Source organism: Ictidomys tridecemlineatus, chromosome 6, assembly GCF_052094955.1.
Source record: "Ictidomys tridecemlineatus isolate mIctTri1 chromosome 6, mIctTri1.hap1, whole genome shotgun sequence".
Taxonomy (NCBI): domain Eukaryota; kingdom Metazoa; phylum Chordata; class Mammalia; order Rodentia; family Sciuridae; genus Ictidomys; species Ictidomys tridecemlineatus.
The window spans coordinates 2,548,505-2,569,609 of NC_135482.1; the positions used below are offsets into that span (position 1 = coordinate 2,548,505).

General features: G+C 61.6%; 2 protein-coding genes across 7 annotated transcripts in view; one reads left to right on the top strand and one right to left on the bottom strand.

Annotated features, from left to right (window-relative positions):
* The window catches only part of Cerk (ceramide kinase), a 49,467-nt gene extending 44,494 nt beyond the window's left edge, over window positions 1-4,973 (top strand). The window contains exons 12-14 of the mRNA XM_078052447.1: window positions 112-317; window positions 1,112-1,320; window positions 2,793-4,973. Coding sequence (XP_077908573.1) covers window positions 112-317; window positions 1,112-1,320; window positions 2,793-2,865 — 488 coding nt within the window. The 3' untranslated portion in view covers window positions 2,866-4,973. The remainder of the gene's footprint in view (window positions 1-111; window positions 318-1,111; window positions 1,321-2,792) is intronic.
* A 1,196-nt stretch (window positions 4,974-6,169) lies between these two features.
* Gramd4 (GRAM domain containing 4) overlaps window positions 6,170-21,105 on the bottom strand; it is a 91,849-nt gene continuing 76,913 nt past the window's right edge. For all 6 annotated transcript variants that reach the window (XM_078052514.1, XM_078052510.1, XM_078052511.1 and 3 more), the window contains 14 exons: window positions 19,227-19,359; window positions 18,697-18,722; window positions 18,175-18,266; window positions 16,973-17,064; window positions 16,516-16,564; window positions 15,511-15,582; window positions 15,105-15,148; window positions 14,923-15,032; window positions 12,342-12,496; window positions 10,847-10,991; window positions 10,098-10,191; window positions 9,339-9,423; window positions 8,719-8,787; window positions 6,170-8,403 (listed from right to left, as the gene is read on the bottom strand). In XM_078052514.1, the coding sequence (XP_077908640.1) occupies window positions 8,299-8,403; window positions 8,719-8,787; window positions 9,339-9,423; window positions 10,098-10,191; window positions 10,847-10,991; window positions 12,342-12,496; window positions 14,923-15,032; window positions 15,105-15,148; window positions 15,511-15,582; window positions 16,516-16,564; window positions 16,973-17,064; window positions 18,175-18,266; window positions 18,697-18,722; window positions 19,227-19,359 (1,271 nt within the window). In that variant the 3' untranslated portion in view covers window positions 6,170-8,298. The remainder of the gene's footprint in view (window positions 8,404-8,718; window positions 8,788-9,338; window positions 9,424-10,097; window positions 10,192-10,846; window positions 10,992-12,341; window positions 12,497-14,922; window positions 15,033-15,104; window positions 15,149-15,510; window positions 15,583-16,515; window positions 16,565-16,972; window positions 17,065-18,174; window positions 18,267-18,696; window positions 18,723-19,226; window positions 19,360-21,105) is intronic.

Consider the following 21,105-nt stretch of genomic DNA (forward strand, 5'->3'; position numbering starts at 1 on the left):
AATGTGCTGAACGTCACCAGGGTGAAAGCTCAGGGTGCCCAAGGCACAGGCTGTAGCTGCGGCCCTGAGCCCCACTGCACGGCGACATCGGCCCTGTTCTTTCTGCTTCAGAGAAGGTGGAGGAGTGGCATGTCATCTGCGGGAAGTTTCTGGCCATTAATGCCACGAACATGTCCTGTGCTTGTCCCCGGAGCCCTAGAGGCCTGTCCCCAGCCGCCCACCTGGGAGATGGGACTTTCGACCTCATCCTCATCCGGAAGTGCTCCAGGTTCAACTTCCTGAGATTCCTCCTCAGGCACACCAACCAGTACGACCAGGTCAGTGGACAGGTGGACGCGGCAGCGGGGACGAGGAGCTTCCCGAGGGTGGTCCTGGTCCCACACTGCAGGAGTACGTTGGGTAGTTCCAAGGAAGGCAGCAAGGACACATCTTCTGGTTTGCTTTTCTCCAGTTTTAAACTGGTCAGTTGCTCCTTATGAAGTCCATTTTGAAATGTCACTCTTGTCACAGAATCCAGGGCTGTGGATTTCCCAACTTCTCCCTGTGCTGCTCTTCCGTGTCCTCCTTGCAGGCCCCTCCAAGTCCATCTCCAGGAGTGGGCTGTGTTCAGACCCTGCCCGCGCCCCCCCGGCACTGACAATCTGTGGAGGGGAGGCCTGGGTCAGTCAGGGGAGGCCTGGGTCAGTCAGGGGAGGCCTGGGATTTTTTGTCACAGCCTCTTAATTTTAGTGAGATTTTGGCTTTTTGCTTAAATTGTGTTTTAGATGTAGTCCAGTGGTATTTTTATACAGCTTTTGAGTAGCCCTTATTAAAGAGAGGACAGAAGAATCTACCAAGCACTGCTAGTTAACCACCAGAGCTCTTTAATAAGGGGTGGTCCCTGCGGGTGGGCTAAGACTTCCAAAGTCTTGGTGTTGCTTGACCAGTGCCCGGGGAGGGCAGTTCTGGGTGGCTGTCTCTGAGTGGTCACACCAGCTGGAGAGGGGGGCTGAGTGGCTGCCTGACAGCTGGACCGCGAGCTCGTAGGAATGGAGGCCCGTGGGCCCGAGGGCGCAGAGCAGGCGTCCCCCACGGTGAGTGAGGACCCTGCTTCCCTCCCCCGCCCCGGTAGTTTGACTTCAGTTTTGTTGAAGTCTATCGCGTGAAGAAATTCCAGTTCACCTCCAAGTCCCTGGATGAAGAGGACCACACCCTCAAGGACAGGGGAAAGCAGGGCTTGGGGCAGATGTGCTGTGACAACCCCGCCTCCTGCTGCTCGGCCCCCCGGAGCTCCTGGAACTGCGACGGGGAGATTCTGCACGGCTCTGCCATCGAGGTCAGGTGAGCGGAGGCCCAGCCCCGGGCGTGCCCAGGCTGTGGGTGCAGGGAGAGCTCCGGTTGTGGCAGTCCTCCTTGGGTGGTCAGGTGCAGAGCCCAGGCTGTGGGTGCAGGGAGAGCTCCGGTTGTGGCAGTCCTCCTTGGGTGGTCAGGTGCAGAGCCCAGGCTGTGGGTGCAGGGAGAGCTCCAGTTGTGGCAGTCCTCCTTGGGTGGTCAGGTGCCGAGCGCAGGAGAGGCGGGGGGAGCACTGGCAGAGCCTTCTCCAGGGCTCCGAAGCCCTCTCTTCTCTTCCTCTTCTCTGCGACACCTGACGCCCCGCAGGCGTGGTCTCTCCTGGGCATTCTTTCTTTTCTGATAAATCATTCAAAGACAAATGAGCTGCCTTCACAGGCACTTCTCAAGTCCTGGGCCCCTGCATCCATGGGCAGACATCCGGCCTTGCAGGGCCTGCTGAGGGGCCTCATGCTGGTGCACAAGGGGCGGCTGCCCTGGCAGGAGGCAGAGGGGCCTGGGAGGAGCACAAGGCGGGCAGAGAAAGTGGGGGGCACAGAGGGGAAGCTCAGGGTGTGGAGGCAGCAGCCTCAGGGCTCCCCAGAGACCCTTGGCCCACTGGCACCAAGAGCGTTCACCATTCACATCTAAATAAGGCAAGTGGATAGGACGTCTTTAGATGTCCCCAAGCCCTGGGCCCAGGCTCCATTTCCTTCTGGTGCATGTGGCAGTTGGTGGTCAGCCAGCTCCTGCCTGAGCACAAGGGCTGACGAGGTCCCAGGAAATCACCACAGCAGCCGCTGTGCACCGAGGGACTGCTTTCTGCCAGCTTGCCTGACACGTCAGGGAGGGGGAACTACTGGATACACTGGCTTATATATTCACTCAAGAAATAGAAAGCTTGGGCTGGGGCTGAGCTCAGGGGCAGAGCATTGCCAAGCACCTGTGAGGCCCTGGGTTCAATCCTTAGCACACATAAAAATAGATAAAGGTAAAAAAATTATAATAATCTCAAATTAGGAAGGTCTTCTTGACATATAGCCCATCTACCCTGCACCTTGGCACATGCCACTTACTCCTGGGGTCTTAGTTGCTAGAATACATCTGTGCTTTTGGTAACAGTGGGGAATGAAGCCAACAGGGCTGTCCTGCATGGGGCCCAGGACCTCCACGCTGCTGGTCAGGGGACCTCTAGGACCCCTGATCTGCTCCCCTCTGGGGGGCTCTTGCTGGGGAGAGGCTGCGCCGGAAGGGGAAACCGCGGCACATGGAATAGAGGCACTTGGGATTGTCCGCCTACTGTGGAGGCGTGTGGGAATTAGACCAGGTCTGCTGGTGCCCTGGATCTTCCAAGTGGCCAAGAGCATCTCTACAGAGAGGCTCTGGAGTGCAGGACAGCCTGTGCCTGTGCCCTGGCAGTCCGCACCTGCCCCGTCCAGGTAGGGGACACACAGGAGTCACAGTGTGGCCCTTTGTCTCCACAGGGTCCACTGCCAGCTCATTCAGCTCTTTGCAAGAGGAATTGAAGAGACGCCTCAGCAGGAGCCCTGCAGCTGAGGGCCGGCCCGCCCCATGCACAGAGGTGTGAAGACTGTTTAATGACCACAGACCAATTATGTTGATATCTACATTTACATCTAGAAATTTATTTTTGATAGTTAGATCTTGATTTTAGAACAAGATATGTTTTGTCAACAATTCTGCATACACATCTGGCATTTGAGTTCCCTGGGAGCTGAGTGGCGCTGCACACAACTGGTTTCTCAGCATCCAGCGCCACGGGCGTGGGGCCTCGCCTTGGATATCAGCGACGCGGACAGCACAGATGTAAGGTCGGCCCCGAGCGGTTGCAGGGCAATGACTTTAGGGACACAGGAGGACTTTCCAGGAATCAGGCCCACCTTCTGGACACAGGGGCCTGTGTCACCGATCTGCTTTATAAGATTCTTCTGGAATGGTCGAGCAGGTTTGGGAACCAGGTGTTTCTTCATTTTACTCCACCTTCCCTGTGGTCAGGGCCTTGCCATCTGGTGAGGGCAACCTCTGACCTTGCAAACCTCCTGGTCTGCTGCCCTCCCAGCTGTGTTTGTGAGACTGTCCAGCGGGCAGCTCCGTGGTGGCTATGGAGACGGCTGGAAACGCGCTGGTGAGGGCTCGTTCTCCTTAGAGGCAAAACATGGACATCGTATATGGACACAACGTGCTTAGCACCGCCGGGCTTTCTGGGGAGCAGAAAGCAGTGGGCATTCCCCGGGGACATTCGCTTTGACAGGGTGGCCCTGACTCCAGCAGGCTGACCTGGTGCCGGCCTGCAGTCTCCTGCTGTCTCACGCTGACCTCTGTATCGACAGCTTTGCTGTCCTCAGTGGGACCAGCACAGGGCGTCTCCGCCGTCTCCCCAGCCCTGAGCCATGATGGCAGCTTCCCGCTGAGGTCCTGGAGCCAGGGACCAGCCCCCTGCAGGCTTCCCACCACTGGGCTCCTGACTGCGCCTGTCCTCCTTGTTTTCGGACTGATGTGTGACGAGCCCTGTGGAGTGGCACGTGAGGCAGCCCGACCTCTGGCCTGGAGGAGAAGGCACCAACTGTTAGGAGACCGGGGTTCACTGCTGCCGCTGTGGGTGGCTCTTCCACAGGTCCCCAGGTGGCTGCCGCATCCGACAGAGAGCATCTGTTTTGGGGATTCTTTGCGTTGATTGTATTTTGAGGCATACATAAAGCCTCCTGTCTCGTCATTCGGTCCCTCCTGGGCTTTTCCCGTGGCTTCTGTATTAGTGGACCGGGTTGGCAACGGCAGCCGTGTGGCAGGAGGGTTCAGTAAGCCAAGGGTGACAGTGGGCAGACTGGGCCTCTGTATTCAGGTTGGCTCCTGGTTGGGAAGAAACCAGAGAGCCAGAGTGGCAGGTTTTGAGGGGGCGATGACCGCTTGTGCTCAGCAGCCGACAGGCAGGGGGCACCCTCAGGCCAGGGTGCTCCCAGGAGGTCCCACCTGGGATGACACTCTGCTTCCCTGGGGCCATTCCAAAGGCTCCCGTGGAGGGTCCTGAGGAGGCTGTGGCTGCCCCCGAGAACCGGGCCATCTTACAAGCTTTCCCCAAAGATTCGGAGTCGTGACCCTGTGAAATGCTTCCCAGGGCCTGGTCCGCCCAGAGCCCCTTGCCAACCTCGGAGGATGACCCAGGCAGGAGATGCTGCGGTGGAACGTACCAGTGGCAGGCTGATTTTACCACCTGGGACTGCACAGGGGGCTGTGGCAGATGCCCCCAAAGCCCCATTGGGACTGCACGCAGGACGGAGGCAGCCTCTGCCATTCCCACCAAAGGGCTCCGTCTTCCAGGAGGCCTCATGGCCACCCCAAGCCCTGGACTTGGGGACTTGAACAGAAGAACACCAGAAGTGATGGGAGACAGTGAAAACTTGGGACCCCCGAGACTTCCTCTGTGGCTTGTTGCTGTGAAACAATCAGGCAGCAGTTCTGCCCCGTGGCTGAGGGTTCAAATCGAGAAGTGGGGGCGGGCAGTGCGGCTTCTTCCCAAGCCCCCGCAGCTGGGAACGCCGTGGAGAGGGCTTAATTTTCTGCCTAATCTTGCTGGTTTCAAGATTAGTAAATAGCATATTTGATCTGATATGTTTGAGAAGACAAAAATAAAGTTACTTTGGGCAGAATTTGGCATTTTCTCTTTATTTTACAAATTTCTTTTCAAAGTAGAGTATTTTTCATGAAAATGAAAAGCTTTCACATACAAAGAAGAAGAAATGAGTGAAGATGTGCATGCTGTACCTGTGCCAGGAAACCCAGCGGCGGCACCAGAGCCTCCGGGGCTCCCTGCCTCCCCACGCAGGGCGTGAAGCTGAAACCGCCCGCTGTGACTCGCTGCCCCTCCTAGGCCGACCGAGAGCTGGGGAACTTACCTGGGGAAGTGCGGGCTGGGCCCCACCCGTGGCTTTTGCTGGGGCAGCTCATCCCCCACCAGCACGGCTGAGCCACGCAGGACTGCACCCACCACTCGGGAGCCTCCCGAGACCCCTGCCCCCCTCAGGCCAGGGTGCTCCCAGGAGGTCCCACCTGTGCCCTCCTGCCACACCTGCCTTCGGGATCAGGTGAGGGGCTGTGGTGTCTGAGGACAAGGTCCAGCTGGACTGGGCTTAGGCCAGCTGTGCAGCTGGGGCTCAGGATGGTGCTGGGAAAGGGCAGAGGGGCAGCTGTGCTGGCCGTGGCAGAAGAATGCTCTCAGGAGGGGCTGTGGGTGCTGCAGATTGCCCCAGGGACCTTTGTCCCTTCTCTGCTGTCTCCCGGCACCCAGGACAGTGCTGCAGTGGACAGAGGAGGGAGGGCAGGGGTGTGGGCATCTGACCCCCTAGGGCCATACTCCCCAGGTTTCCACCAACTCCCAGCGGCTCTGGGGGAGCTGGGCGGCCAGCTGGGGGGCCAGGCACTGTCAGTGTCCCACACAGGTCTCTGGTTTTAGAAGCCAGGTCCTTCTGTGTCAACATCAGTGTCTCAGTCAACCAAGTCACAGGTCACCAGGGACCCTTCTGGCCAGCAGCCCAGGACATGGCAGCTGAGTGGGGCCAGGGTCTGCACCCCAAACCCCAGGCACTGCCTGGCCTTGGCCCTGCCCCACCCAGAGCTGGCCTTGGGTGCCCTCCTGACAGCTGTCCCCTGCTATCTGGCCTCCATCTTCTGAGACCTGGGCCTGCCTCCTGATGCCCAGCAGGACTGGCTACCCGCCCAGCCCTCCCTGAAGCCTTCCCTCACCCGGGTGGCCCTGCTGCCCAAACCCTGCGGCAGGAGGGGGCCCTGCAGCCGCTCCAACAGCCCCCAGGCGGCGCCCCACCAAGAGAGCCGCGGACCCCGGACCTTAGCACAAAGCATTTTAATTTATTTAAATAAAAATTATAATTTATACAAGACTTTTCTTTAAACAAGGTTTTCTTAAAAAATGTGACAGGGTGTTTTTCATCAGTTCTCCATACAGTACAATCCTTTTGTAGAACAAAAGTGACACCAGTAATGATTATTTACAGATCAAAATAGACTCGAGCTCCGGACATACAAAATCGAACATTCATCTAGCTCAGTGATTAGTCACAGAAATTAAACATCTGTCCAGATTCACGCGCTTCAGCGAAAACCCTGTTGGTCTCTGAGAGGGAGCCCAGACCCTAGCAGGCCCCTGGGCTCCAAGGAACACGGCTGCCTGCGAGCCGCTGGACTGTGGACCCCTGTTCCCCAACAGGCCTCAGGCCTCCCGGGGTGCAGCACGGTCAGTCTGCATCTCCCTTCCGGTGAAAGGGACTCGAACTAACCTACTCGCTCTGCCAAGAGGCCCCTCCTCTCGGGGACCCTCCCCGCTGTGTGTGGGGACAGCACCCCAGTGTGCCCACAAGGAGGACTTACTGACCCTGGTCCCCAGGACCCAGCCTGGGGCACTGCCAAGGCCCAGAGAGAGGTCTGACACCACCCAGGGGTGTCACCCCACAGCCATCCCTGGGGACACGTCACAGATACCCTGCCTCCCCTTGGGCACCCTGGGGTCCTGCGGCCCCCATCTCGCCCCATGCACTTGAGCGCACCATCCCTGCAGGGGCCGAAGCCCTGGCCCAGGGCGGGTTCTGCCTTCATCGACGGAGGCTGACGAGCAGGGCCATCCGGCAGCTGGCACCCATGGCGCCCGGGCGGGCAGCCTCCACCCTCTGGGTGGGATGTGTGCTTGACCTGGCTGGTCGGGGTGCTCGGCCCACGCACCAGAGTGTGACCCAGCAGACCCACCAGGTCTCACACCCGAGCCAGCAAATGAGGATCAGAGCTAAGGTAAAAATGTCACCTGAAAAACGATACAAAAATAAGAGACAGCTTGCTCTCTGTAAAAATATAATCTCTGTTTCTTCAAAAAACAACTATCTCAGTGACACCCGAAGGACTCAGACAAGCCGGGGAGGTGCAGGGCCACCTGGAAAGCGTGCGGACAGGGAGACGGTCACTCCTTTGGAGGCCCGGGCCTGTCCCAGGACCCCACGTGGCTTCTCACTTCAGACAAAACACAGATGTCCCAGGACAATCTGAGCCTGCGAGCCGCTCCCTCGGCCTCCCCCATGAGCCACCGTGTTCCTGGGTAGCACGCGTCTTTCATCCAAGCCAGCAAGTGCTGCCCTGGGGCGGGTGGGCACTGGGAGTGGTCTGGGCCCAGATGAGCGCTTGGTGGGCACACAGGAAGAGAAATACTGTCAGATGACTGGGGCAGGCCTCGGCCCACGGAGCCTCCCAGCAGCTCACGGGCAGGGCACTGAAGCTTGGCCTCCACGGCCAGGGAGCTCTGGCCGCCCGACTCCACCCCACTGACCCCATGGCTGTGGCTGACCTTTCCTGACCAGCCAAGACTCAGAGCTGGGCAGTGTGCTCCTGGGCTTCTCCAGGGAGCACAGTGTCGAAGGGTGTGCCTTCACTCGCGCCCTGCACCCTCGCGGGTCGCCAGCCCAGGGGCCAAGATGGGCAGGTGGATGCGGCAGCTGGTGAGGGAAGCCCCTGCCCCCCAAACCCCTACTCTGAGGACCTCCGCACCCAGCAGTGACACTTCCTAACCGCAGCAGGAGGGCCACAGACGTGCTCAGCTATGGCTTTAGGGGGCGGCCTCTGGCTTTCCGAGACTGGGACTCGGGGGCTGCAGGAGCCCCTGGGGTGGCCGGGGCCAGGTCTCTACTGAGGCTGGGATGGACAAGGAGCTGTGCCTGGTGGGGATGGCGAGGGTCCTGCATGTCATCCTCTAACAGGCCTTGAGGACCCTCTGCCCACCTGTGTCTACAGGTGTCCACCAGGGGCCCCACGTGCCTGGCAGGGGCTTCTGTGCCGTCCTCATGAGCTGCAGCCCCTCAGTGAAGGGGTCCGTGGAGCACGGTCAATGCCACGGCAACCACAGGCCGAGGAGCAGCGTGGCAAGTCCATCTGCCCCGCGTCGAGGGCGTGAAGGTCCTGCGGCGGCGGGGGTCAGTACTAGCTGTCACCACCAGAGGCTCCGGCCGAGGTGATCTTCACGTACTGGCTGAAGATGGTCTCGAAGGCCTCGTCCCTGTGCACCATGGCCCCGAACACCAGCGGCTGGCGGAGGAGGCACCGGTGAGCCAGGCGCCAGGGATGAGTGCTGCCAGGCTGGGGCCAGGCCACCAGCAGCCACAGGGTGGCAGACGGCCTCCAGCCTTCACAGAGGGAGAGGCAGGGCACCCCGCAGGCTCAGGCCCCTCCCTGAATGCCCCGTCGGCATCCTCTGGGCCACAGCAGCAGGTTCCTGCTGTCAAGATGGGGCCCTCTGCCATCACTGAAGCCACAGCTGGTCTGCAGCTCGGAGTGTCCCCTGGGTCCCCAGAGCCAAGCCCCTGCCACACCTCGACCCCACAGCAGCTGCCTGACACTTACTTTCTGAGTCGATGGTGTTGACACGGCAATGCCCATGCCGGAGCCCGGGAGGACGGACAGGACCTTGTACTGAAAGGACAGCAGGGTTCTCTTGGGCTGGGGCCGCAGCTGGCCCTCCGCAGGCCCAGGGACTCCACTAAGCACAGCCGTCCCAGCCACAGGAGGAGGGACCCAGAGGTGCCTCGTACCCTGCGACTGAGAAGCCAGACCTGCACGGCTCATCCTGGGGGAGGAGCCCAGCCCTGACTCCCAGGCCCTGAACCCAGAGGGGCCCCTGTCAGCACTGCCCACCCAGAGGCCAGCCGGGAGGGCCCTGGCCTGACTATGCCTCTGGTTACTCACCTGTACACCTGTTCTCTGGAGAGGGGGTGACCACAGCACCCACGCCTGGGTGGGCCTGACATGCCACGGAGGGAAGGGAGCCCACCCAGCAGACTGCTTGGGTCCCCCCACAGCGGGTCTGTCCCGTTGGGCCCAGGAAGTCTCCAGACAGCAAACACCCCAGTGCACACAGTAAAACCCCCCAGCTTTGTGGCCCTGGAGGGTTTTTGTCCCTGAAACTGACAGGAGACGGTAGAAATGCAGCGGGGTGGGGGCGGGGGCAGGGCGGGGGCACCCACCTTCTGGATGTCGGTGATGTCCACCAGCTTGATGACTTTGTTCCTCTTTGAAGACCCAGATCTGGAGCTTTCAAAGCACAGATAACTAGACGGGGAGAGCGAGAGGCACAGTCCACACCAGAGCCAGGGGGGCTCTGCCCAGCGGGCGCTCCCCGGGCTGCCGCTTCACAGCCCAGCAGTGCCCCCGCTGCGGCAAACAGCACCTACGGAAAAACCAGAGGCCTGGGCTCCGCGCCAAACCGCGGCTTCCCTGCCCATGGGATTCCCCGCCAGGTGCGCTGGAGTCCAGGGGCCTGTTGAGGGCTCTGGGACCAGATCCTTCAGCAGGGGCTAGGGGGAGCTCGGAGCCTTGGCCGCTGCTGCAGGCTGGGGACAAGGTGACATTGAGGCCCTGTACTCCCGCCTCCCACACCTGGGGCTGAGACAGTCTTGCCTGGCAGAGGAGAGATGAGGCCATCTCCTCATCTGCAGCAAGCCTTGGGGCCCTGGCTCAGCGGGGCAGTGCACAGTCCCTTCCTGGGAGATTGTCCTGTGCCCCCTGAAGAGCCTCACCCTGGCAAGAGTGTCCCGGTGGCTGGGCATGCAGGTGGTGCCTGCCCCCGGGCGCCTGGCAGGGCAGTGCAGTCAGGTGGCCCGTGGCCTTGGAGGAGACACTTGCTGGGCCAGCCCTGGGACCTGATCACACTCCGAGGTCCCGCCAAGGCCCTGCAGAGGGACCTCACTAGGTCTAGGAAAAGGTGCAGCTGTGGCCCCACTCACTTTTCGGTCACATACAGAACCCCGTTCCGGATGTAGTCCGTGGGCATCTTCCGGTCTCGGTTTATCAGGCAGCAACGCCAGCCGTTCTCGCACACTAACGGGGAGAAGAGCACCTGAGACTGCCTCCGCTGCCGCCCTCAGCAGCCATCACCCGGGGTACACGTGGCCACTGGAGGTTCAGCATGAGCTGGGGTGCAGCTCCCCGCCCAGTGTGAGCAGCCTGGGTTCCCCCAGCACCAGAGAAAGTCCACAGTGGGAGGAGGGTGCAGGGCCAGGAGGCAGCGGTGTTGCAGGTCTGGGAGTCGCCCACTCCTCCCAGTGTGCGGAGCAGGCACCCAGGCTGACAGCACCGTGAGACAAGTGCACTAGCCCACGCTGCTGCAGACCGGCGCTGACCCGCAGACCCACAGAGGACAGCACCAGAGAGACGGCCACACTCAAAGCTCTGTGACTGGGCTGTGTGGCTCAGGAGCTTTGCGGCTTGGCCCTGGCGAACCCCTTGCTGACATGGGCTTTAGCGGCCAGTAGGCAGAGCAAAGCCCCCTTCCTGGGACCTCCCCCCTGTGGGGAGCGGGCGCCCTGGGAGTTCCCCTGCCAAGCAGACCTGCCCTTCAGGGCACGCCATCCCCGGCCGCCTGGGACAGCCCGCTAGAGCTGGGCTCTGCACTACCTCCTCCTGTCCCAGGGAGGCCACCCCTTTGCTTTGGTTGGGCCTCTGTGCTGGCCTCCATCAGCACCTGCGCACATACCGGCCAGTGGACGCTCGTTTTCAGTCAGGTTGAAGATCTCGTGGAAGTTCCCCTTCTTGGTGCTGTGGCAGCGACCGGCGTCCTCATCTCTGCCCAGGCCAGCTGGCGCACTGGAGACGCAGCTCCGCGATGAGGCCGTTTGTAGCTGCCAACAGCACACAGGGGCCTGCTCAGGCTCTGGGCAGAGGCAGCGGGCCCTGCTGGTGACTGAGGGGACACAGGGCTTTCCTTGCTCGCACCCAGCTGCAAACTGACCAGCTAAGAGGCTCTATGTGCTCCTGAAAGCTCAAGTCCAAATGTGGGCGCCACAGCCCCCACAGGCCCGGGGCTGCAGATTCCACTCCTCAGTGGTGGGAGAACTCCTTCCCCGGTGACACCCACAACCTTCCCTAGCCCCGAGGGCTGGGGCAAAGCCTGGACACAAAGTCCAAGGACACAGGTGCCTGGCACATGATCCGCGTGGAGGCAGTTAAACCCCACATTTCAGAGATCAAGTCTGGCCACCAACAGCAACTTAAGAAAACTAGACACCGCAATGGCACAGCACTGGATCACAGAGGCCAGGGGACTTCCACTCGGACACCTCACCTCGCCGTGCCCTGACAGCTGGCCACAAAGGAGACATAAGCACGTGGAGCAGAGCTGAGCATGAAGGGCCACAGGACACGGGAGCTGGCCTCCATCCTGGGATGCCTCCACCCAGGTTCACTGATCTCTCCTGAGTGGCCAGTCTTGAGCCCAAGGAAGGCCCCGGTCCCAGCCCCCAACAGCAAAGATGACCCCTCATCCTGTCCCAGGGGCCAGGATCCTGCATCTATGCTCCTCGAGCAACCTTCACCTACAGGACAGCCATCAGCCTGGGGGGGGTGTGGCAGGCTGGGCCCCCTGGGGCCGAGCTCGGGTCCTGCTGAGCTGCGGGTCCCACCAAGCTGGGTTGTTGTGGAACCTGGGAGCACAACCCAAGCCCACCCAAAGCCCCCTCCCCCAGATAGGGCCAACAGTGGGTCACTGGAATCGCCTCCCCTCGAGACTGCTGCAGGTGGCCTCCTCAGCAAACCCTCTTGGACCTTGCTGGGAGTCCTGCTGGGCCTGGACCCTCCCCACTCATCTGAGACCCCAAGGACAGCACCAAGGCTCACTCATCCTCCTGTCCCAGCTCAGGACCCCGTGCCCAGCACCCATGAGGCCTGAACTAGGGGCTCTGCCCAGGTGCTACTTGACCTTGAGTCTCACAGTCAGGGACAGTGGTCACTCCCCAAGTCCCTGGCCCCTGGCTGTAGCAGGCATGGCCAGTCCTGGCTCCTAGAACATCTGGGAGGGAAGGTCCCCAAGGGCCTGCAGGTTGCTGGCCTCACAGAAGAGACGACAGGGACAGACGGGCCACAGAAGAGGGCACAGAGGAAACCTCTGAGCCCTCGGATGCCGTCTGTGGGCTCAGATCTGGCGAAGATCAGCTGCCCAGCGAACCGAGGCTGTCTGGAGTGGGGGGACTCACCCTCCGTGACATGGTGGCGCTGGCCCTCTCCTTGAGCTGGGGGTCCGTGGGGAGGCTCCGCCAGACGATGTAGGGCGTGTCGTACTTTGCTCGCAGCCTGGGGCAGCGCTTGAAGATGAAATCGATGAGGAAGAACTTGACACCGGCATAGAGCCCTGAGGGAGAGGAGGTCTGCGATGCCAGGGCCTGCAGCCCAGCCTGCCTAATGGGGGACGGCTCAGCACCTGCCTGCTGGAGTCACCAGGTGCTCGGGGGGCGCTGTGCGGCCAGGTAGGGCACCTGCTCCAAACCCACAGCAGGAGGGGACTGGCGGCCATGGGCTGTGAGGCCCTGGACCGCACGGCCATCACACTCAGTGCCTCTTGCTGCAGCCACCACCTGTCCATTGTGGACAGGGCCTGGTGCCAGGAGGGCCCTGATACCTCCAGTGGACCAGGGCTCAGGGTGTGCCTGGGGAGGTGAGCTGAGTCTCAGAACCATGACCTCAGGCTGCTGGTGGCCTTCCCGCCTTCCCCATCTGAGCAAGGCCATCCTCTTCCTTCCTGCTCTGTGGCGGTCCAGGGCTGGGGTTCAACACATCTCCCACCTGGGAACGCAGGGACACTCCCCGCAGACTCCCCCAAGGCCCTGCCGTCACCCACTGGAGCTGGGCTCGGGGGCTCTGCATGTCCCACACCCGGCACCCTCTGCACACATTCCCTGCAGCTTCCCAGTGGCCTCAGTGTGGCTTCCCACGCTGGCCCTCTTCCCTGCAGGCCACCACCAGTGTCCCTCCTGTCCATTCCTACCACTCCCAGACCCAACCTGCTCCCTGAGCCCATCTCAGCTCAGCTCAGGCCAGCTCCCAGAACTGAGAGTCCACCCCAGCTCAGTCTCAGCCCTCCCTGGCCCCAGCCTCACTGTCCTGGAGACTCGTCCCCTCTGTGATCAAAACCCCAGGTGGGGCTGTCCCGCATACTCTGACCTATGGCGAGATGGCCATACTCTGCACACCTTCCGACCCCAGGATCAAAGGGCTACTTTGCTCCCTTCCCCAGCGTGTTCTGTGGCACTGGATGTGGGCACTGTCATCCCCAACAGGAAAGAGAGTCCTCTGCTCCCAGACTTCCTCCCCAGCCTCACCCATCTGCTTGCTAACCCCTGGCTCTGCCTTCCCCATGGGTACTAGTCAGGACCCACGGTCCACTGCCCACTGCCAGTACTAGGGCTACTCCTGCCCAGGCCAGCCCTCTCCCATGACAGGCCATACCCTCCGACGATAGACCAGACTCTATCACAGCCACACCCTCAAACAGGCCACATTCTTCCACCATGGGTCATGCTCCCACCATAGCACACACCCTCCACTACAGGCCACACCTCCCACCATAGGCCATACTCCACTCAGGCCACACCCTCCACCACAAGCCAAACCCTCCATCACAGGCCACACCCTCCCACCATAAGCCACACCCCTCAGCATAGGCCACACCCTCCACCACAGGCCACACTTTCCAAACCAGGCCACACCCTCCACCACAAGCCATACCCTCTATCACAGGCCACACCCTCCCACCATAGGCCACACCCCTCAGCATAGGCCACACCCTCCACCACAGGCCACACCTTCTACCACAAGGCACACCCTCCACCACAGGCCACATCCTCCCACCATAGGCCCTAACCCCCCCACCACAGGCCACATTCCTCCCACCACAGGCCATACCCACTCTTGCCTAGGCTGTAGTCGGGGGAGCTAGCAAATAAGTTAATAAAGTGTCCAAACCATCATAGGTCATGACCAATACTATGAAAGAAATAAGCAAAGTGACAACGTAAGAGCCACCGGAGGCAGACTATGTCCTACAGAGCTCCCAGTGAGCTACCCGACTGTTCCTGGTAGGAGAACCAGACCTGTACCTCCATGACAGGCTGCCCTCCCGGTGACCATCCATATGGCAAAGGTCAGCTGTGTGTGAGCGCAGTACGGTCACCTGGCTACTTTTCTAAGTGGCTGCCTGGCTTGACAGTACATGGGTGACAACACACAACCTCCCCCCACCCAACTCCCTGCTCTCACGACTCGTGCAGCCACCCAGTGCTGGCTGAGACCCCACCTGCCCAGGCCCGTGGGCTTTCTCCTGAGTGCCGGGGCCTGGTTACTGATAAAGAGGGAGAGAAAGAAAGGAGGGTGGGCGTGGACAGAGGTCATTGCCACAGTGACACCCGCCTCCCCATGCCACGGGTCACCTCAGAACACCAGCGTTCCAGGAAGATGTGGCCCTGGCTTCACCCATGACACTGACCCCATCAGCCACTGCTGGCTCACTGCCCCTCAAACGGGCTCCGGGCCTCCCCACCTGGTGCCAGGCTGCCAGCACAGCAGCCCTGCCACACAGCAGGAAGCTGGGCCTCTGATGAGCACAGGACGAGCCTGACCAAGAGCCATCGTCCTGCCTCGCTCGGGACTTCAGGCGCCTCGCTTCTCCCACGTAAAGTAGCTTTGAGAAGATGCAGAGGAAGGCCAGGACCTAAGGCCAGCCTGGCTCCTGCAACCCCCGTTACGTGATGTGCTCAGCAGGCCCGCGGCACTCCTCCTTACCCACGGCCAGCCCCACCAGGCGGTAGGGGAAGAAGCAGGAGGCCAGGAAGGCAGCCCACAGCGCAATGTACAGCTTCTGTGTGATCTCGGGCTGGACCCACATGAACAGGCTGGAAGGGAGACAGAGGTCAGGCAGGGCACGCAGGGGTCACTGTCACTGTCACCGAGGGGTGGCAACTTACTTCTTGATCTTTTCCAGGATGTCAGCCATCTTGCCAAAGAGATTCTGTGTGAAGAAGAAACAGAGATAACTACAGACCCCTGTGCCCACCGGTCACACCGAGATGCTGGGTGGGCCCCAAGACACAGGGTTCCTGGTCCTGCCCAGCCATGCCCAAGTCTGGGGGATCTGGTCTAAGCAAAGGTGAGTGTGCCCGTAGTGGACATCAGGCCAGCTGAGTCCTGCCTCCCGGGAGCACATGCCCAGCCACCAGGAGGGCTCCTGCCACATGAGGTCAGGTCCCTGCTGAGATCGGGAAGAGCCACAGGAGACCGGGCAGGTCGGCTGCAGGTCGGTCAGCAGGCAGCAGACAAGACAGGCCTGGGTTGGGGTACTGCCCGCAACACCAGCCCTGCCTGGCGACTCACCTGGGCCTTCTGGGCGACGTCCAGCACCAGCTGGAACTTCTCAGACACGGTCAGGTCTTCCTTTGGAGGTTCCTGCAGGCACAGGGAAAGGGAATCTAACCGCTGAGGTTCAACAGTTCAGAAACACTCTCACAAGACCACATGAGGCTCCCAGACCCAGCGCCTGCAGGTCACTCTGCTGTGCCCGCATAGCCAGAGGGGATGGGATGGGACATGGCTGGGGACCCCAGCAAGAGGAGGACACCCTGCTGGCTGGTGGTGGCAGCTTCCTTCACACGGTGCAGAGGCCCAGAGTGCAGGGCTGAGAAGTCTCCCTTTCCCGGCTCACCTTAATAGTGCCCGCCCGCCCCTGCGCGCTTTGACAGGCAGGACGCTGAGGCCCAGGCAAATGGGGGCCTGACCTCATCCCTGTTGATCTAAGCAAATGTGAGTGACATCAGGCCTGTGGGCTCCTGGGGCCAGGCAGGTACAGGCACGTCGCCTCAAAGACACCTTGTGCTCCATGTGCACAGAGGCTCAAATACTGCACAGGCCCCTGGAGATGCCCAGGGGTCGCCCAGGGCCCAAGCCTCCCTCTCCAGCAAACTTCTAAGAATGGCTCTGCTCTCAGACCACGCGGGCCTCACAGCTGCTGCACAGCTGGGTAAGAACAGCCAGGTGTGAGGTGGGTGGGCGTGGCAGTGGACCGGATGTGAGTTCCACAGCCCTGGGTGGGGACAGGTCTACTTACCTCACTTCCTGTCCACCTCCCCACCCACCACATCCCAGTCAGGAAGAGTCTGGGGGGACAGGCTGGGACAGGGTGACCTGCTCTTCTGCAGCTAACTTTGACCCAGCTGGGGTCAGAATGGGTGGCTTCCCAGGGCTCAGGCTGGGTGCTGGCCGCCTCCACCCTGCCCCTCCTGCCAGGGCAGGACTCCTCTGTGGCCTCCCCACACGGCGCCTGCAGGTTCCGAGGCTGCCCCAGTGGGAGGGACGGGGGACACTTTGCCCACCAGCACTCACCACGGCTTCAGACACTTCTGGCACAATGCTCCACTGTATTCTCCAGCCCCTGGCAAACAGAAGCCATCACAATCTAAAATAGTGTCACCTGCAAGTGGCGGGTCAGGGGACAACCTCAAACTGTCAGCCCCCAGCTCCCAGCTGGGGGAAGGGTCCTCAGCCCTCAATGCTGGCCACCGTGACTGGCTGCCTGAGGGCGGATTTAACAGCAACCAGACTGCTTGGGGGAGCCCCACCACTTCGCCCGCCCACCCTGGGGTTGGGGACAAACTCCTGCAGGAGGGCGTGGGCCCGTGGCGGCCGTGCAGGGAGAAAGCTCGGGAGGGGGAGGCCGTCCTGCCCGGGGCCTGCAGCCTATCAGAGGACTACGCCCCAATGGCAGTGCCTCAGGTCACAGCTGTGAGGGAGGCACATGGCCCATGCGATGGGGACACACCACAACCCCCCCAGCACCTACCTGGCAATGAGGTAATTGAGGGACAGCCTCAAGATTGCTAGGAACAGGAACATGGGGATGGCCCAGCCATGCCACACGGCATTCATGTACACCTGCAGGTGGCGGAAGGCGGGAGGGAGGGGTGGGTCAGGAGGCCTTGCAGAGGGTCAGGACCAGCTGCTTCCCTCTCTTCCTCTGACCAACCAGGTAGGCTCTAGCAGCTTCCACACTCCTAGGGTCCAGGGCCCGCAGGACGGGCATCCTGGGAGCCCGCGCAGGCAGGGGTGGGACAGGGTGGGACAGGGCTGCTCGGGCCCAGGCAGGTCCCGAGCAGCCAGGTGGGGCTGCAAGGTGGGCCTGAACCGGGGCACAGCTCGTAGTGACAGGATGCAGGTGGGACCAGGACACCTGGGCCCCAGGAGGGGGCCCTGCTGAGCGAGCTTTTGTGAAGGTGGCAGGGGAAGGGTCCTCCCCATGAGATTCATCTTGAGAGTGCCAAGTGCTAGTCCCCCAGGGGGACAGTGAGTCCTCCCAGGGGCCTGCTCAGAGATCCCACCTACCCAGAGTCACGGTGGATCCCAGACCCTTCCTGGCATAGGCCATCCTGGTGACCGACCCCTTGACAGGACAGTGCTACCTCCGAGTACTCTGGAAGGTGCCCTGAGCCACGGTCCCTCCTCAGGCCTTGAGGCAGGTGAGGGGCAGCCAGCACACTGACCCCCTCTCCAGTCATGGGCTCCAGTGGGGAACCAAGTGCCCACAGCAGGTGGCCGGGTCTTCCTGTGTGTGCTGGGGCAGCCACTGCAGGCTAATTCCAGGCAGGGCACGGGCCCATTTTCTCCAAAGCCCCCCCACCCCATGTCCTGCCTCCTGGGACAGGTGGCTCAGACCTCGTCTGGGTCCCTAGGTCACCATGCATAAGGCAGGAGCTCCCTGGCCCCCAGCACCAGGTGCTTGGAGGAGGACAGGCTTCAGATCCCAAGCAGGGCGGATGCTTTGCAGCCACGGCCCCCGATCAACAGGGTCGGCCAAATGGTGCGCCCACCAAGAGGCCCTCTCCTGAGACCATCACGCGAGGACTACCTCCCATCCAGGGCCCTGCACCTCTACCCGACCTGGCCACTCTGTGGACCCACTGGACAGACCAGAGACTGAGACGGAGCACCTGCTGGGCCCCAGGAAGGCTGTGACCCCCACCCGCCCACCCTGCAGGGGCCACTCACGGTGAAGGCGATGGCAGAGGTGTAGACTGAGTACCAGTCGGATAAGGCAGAGAGGTTCTTCACGAAGTTGGTGACAGGCTTGGCCCCGCGCTCTGGGGACGGAACAGATGGCACACGCTCAGGGTCAGGCCATCTCCCAGCCCAATAGTATCCACTCCAAGGCCCAAACTGCCACAGGCTCCTAGCGGGCCCAACACCGGCCAGCGGTTTCCTGGGGTCAGTGGTTCTTTGAGGAAAAGCCATCTTCCCCAGGACGGCTGGTGGGCAGAAGAGGAAGGGACAGAGCTGGGAGCACACCTCCCCCTCCCCAGGGCCTGGGGGGCACCCGAGGAATGCCACGGCTTCCACCCCACGCTAGGCTGGCCAGAGCGGGCTCTGCTCTACAGGCCCCCAGACTCCTCCACCTGAGCCTCTCCCCAGGAGGCCTGGGAGGGGTCTTGTTCGCTTAAACACATTTTTCTGGAGAGAAGTTCAGCTCCTCTCATGCTCAGAGCAGTGCCCACCCACAGCTCCCACACTTACTCAGCCGCCTCATGTTCTCCGTTAGCCTAGGAGAAGGGAGAGAGACGGGCCAAGGTTAGCGCCTCGGCCAGCCCCACCCCGCCTGGCCACGCCCTGTTGGCACTCAGGGGTCAGGGGACAACAGGACTGTCACACGGCGGCAGCCTGGCACCCAGAGCTGCTCCCTAGGTAGGAAGGTAAGACCTCCAGCAGACTGTCCCTGCATCTGGCCCACACCCCTGGCGAGCAGGGGATCTCTCAGGGGTCCCAGGCCACCTGGCAGGGACAGCCAAGGTGCAGTGGCCAGGCTCACAGCCCAACAGCCCACACTGTGTGAGGAGAGCCCTGGCAGGGGCATGGGACCCTGCATACAGCGTCCCCACATGTAGCTGTCACAAACCCCAAGGGGACTGGTGTGGATGTGAGATAGCTCAGCTCTTGGGCGGGCTCTGCAGGCCCCTGTCAGACACATCCCCCAGAACCAGGACCCAGAGCCGCGGGGGCTGGCAGCAGCCATGTCGGGCAGTCCTGCAGGCTGGAACAGCGCCCACCTCCTGGCACTGAGGGGCTCCTCCGTCTCCACGGTGCTCTCCTCTGGCTGAAAGCGGAAGTCCTCCACGTACTCCCCAAACCTCTCGTAGAACCACTTCTGCAGGCGGGAGGACAGTCCCTGGCCACGTCGGTCTGGGGAAAGGGCAGAGGTGGTAAGAGGCACCCCGGGTCTGGGCAGCCTGTTCTGGGGGTGTCCCCAGATCTCGGGCAGGGAGGGGACTGCAGAGCAGAGGCCCAGATGAATAGGGACCTCCCAGAACGGTAGGGACCTCCCCATGGAGCAGCGGGGGCTAGCAGAGGGGCCCAAGGCTCCGCCATCTGAAGACACGGTGCTACCCTGAAGTGTGGACCGCACGGCTCCGGCTGCCAGCGCCACGGCACGGGGTCTGCCCCTCCCACAGGTGCCCAGCACACCTCCTCTCTGTCTCTGGTTTGTCTGGGAGGTGACCAAGTGGGCTCACTGCCCCAGACCCGATGGACACTCATGAATGCTGGGGCAGGGGATGTGTCGGGGCCAGACAGCCGGGCAGCTGGCTGGGGCGAGTGCAGGGAGTTAGTGCAGATGGTTTCACTCTTGTCATCAAAAGCTAAGACCTCAGAAAGCCACCATGTGGCAGAATGGCAGGCATCCTGCTCAGCAGCAGAGTGGGGTGGACCATGGTCACCTGCAGGGAACAGCATGTCCTGCTGTCCTGCCATAAATAAGGAGTGGGAAAGGTGGGCAGGTGATCACTGGACACTTGTGCCATAAACTATGAATATAATATATCAATTAAAAATTAAAGAAAACAAACCAGGTGTGCTGCAGGCTCAGGGCAGGTGGTCCATGGTCAGAAACCCCAGGTGCCTCAGACTCAGGGACAGAAGCCACAGGGCCAAGGCCAGCAGTGGCTGGGGTGAGTCCCCGCGGCTATCTGGGCAGGGGAGGAGGCCCAGTCCCTAGGAAGGACGAGGCAGGGAGGCTCCTGGGGGCTTCCCTGTCCTGTGGGACGGGCAGGGCTCTTCGGGAGAGGGCAGGCAAACAGCTGGAGTGGAGGGGGGCGCTGCGGCCCGAGAGGGTCATGGCCAGGAGACTCCAGATTCGCCTAAGGTCTGCTGGTCAAGCAGCAGCCTTGCCTTGACGGATTCTCACACTTAAGGTCATAAAAGGCTTACCGAGGGGAAAAGCAGCCGGGGGCTGTGGGCAGGTGTAGGGAGGCGGAGGCCCAGGCGAGGTGCCTTCCTGGCCAGGCCCTCAGGACCGGCTCTGAGGAGGCTGAGCCCAGCAGCTTTCTGCCTCAGGCTCCCACCTGCGCCAGCACCAATGCTGCTCAGCTCTGGGAGCTCCCCTTCCCCAGCTGGTGCAGCAACCGAAGGATCTGTCCCCCCACCCCCTGGAGGGTGACCACGGCCACCGTGGAGGACCAGTACCTCCTCTCTCCATGCCCACAAAGAGCCCACCAGCCCTCGACATGAGCAGTCCAGACAGACCTCGGTTAGACAGGAGGACAGGGGTCCCCAGCCCTGTGCAGGACCAGGGAGCTGCGCTTTCCCACCCCGTACCCCTCTGTCCTCACTACCACCCAGCATTGGGGGCCTGGGGTCTCTTATTCTGCCTCTGGCTTGATGACCAAGATGCACAGGTCAAGGACTTCAAGTCTTGACCGCTGGCCATGGAGCCAAGTGCCACAGGAGGCCACCACCCAAGGTACAGTAGCTAAGCCAAGACCAGGCTTCCCACCGTGGGTCCAGCCCTGGCAACCCTGAAAAGGGTGGGCCGCTTCCCCTGAGAAGCAAGCTAGCTAGCCCCACACTGGTCTCACGGTGCAGGCAGGGAGGCCCTGTGCATGGGCAACAGGTGGGACAGACGCTACTCCAGGGCACAGAGGCCAGGGCCCA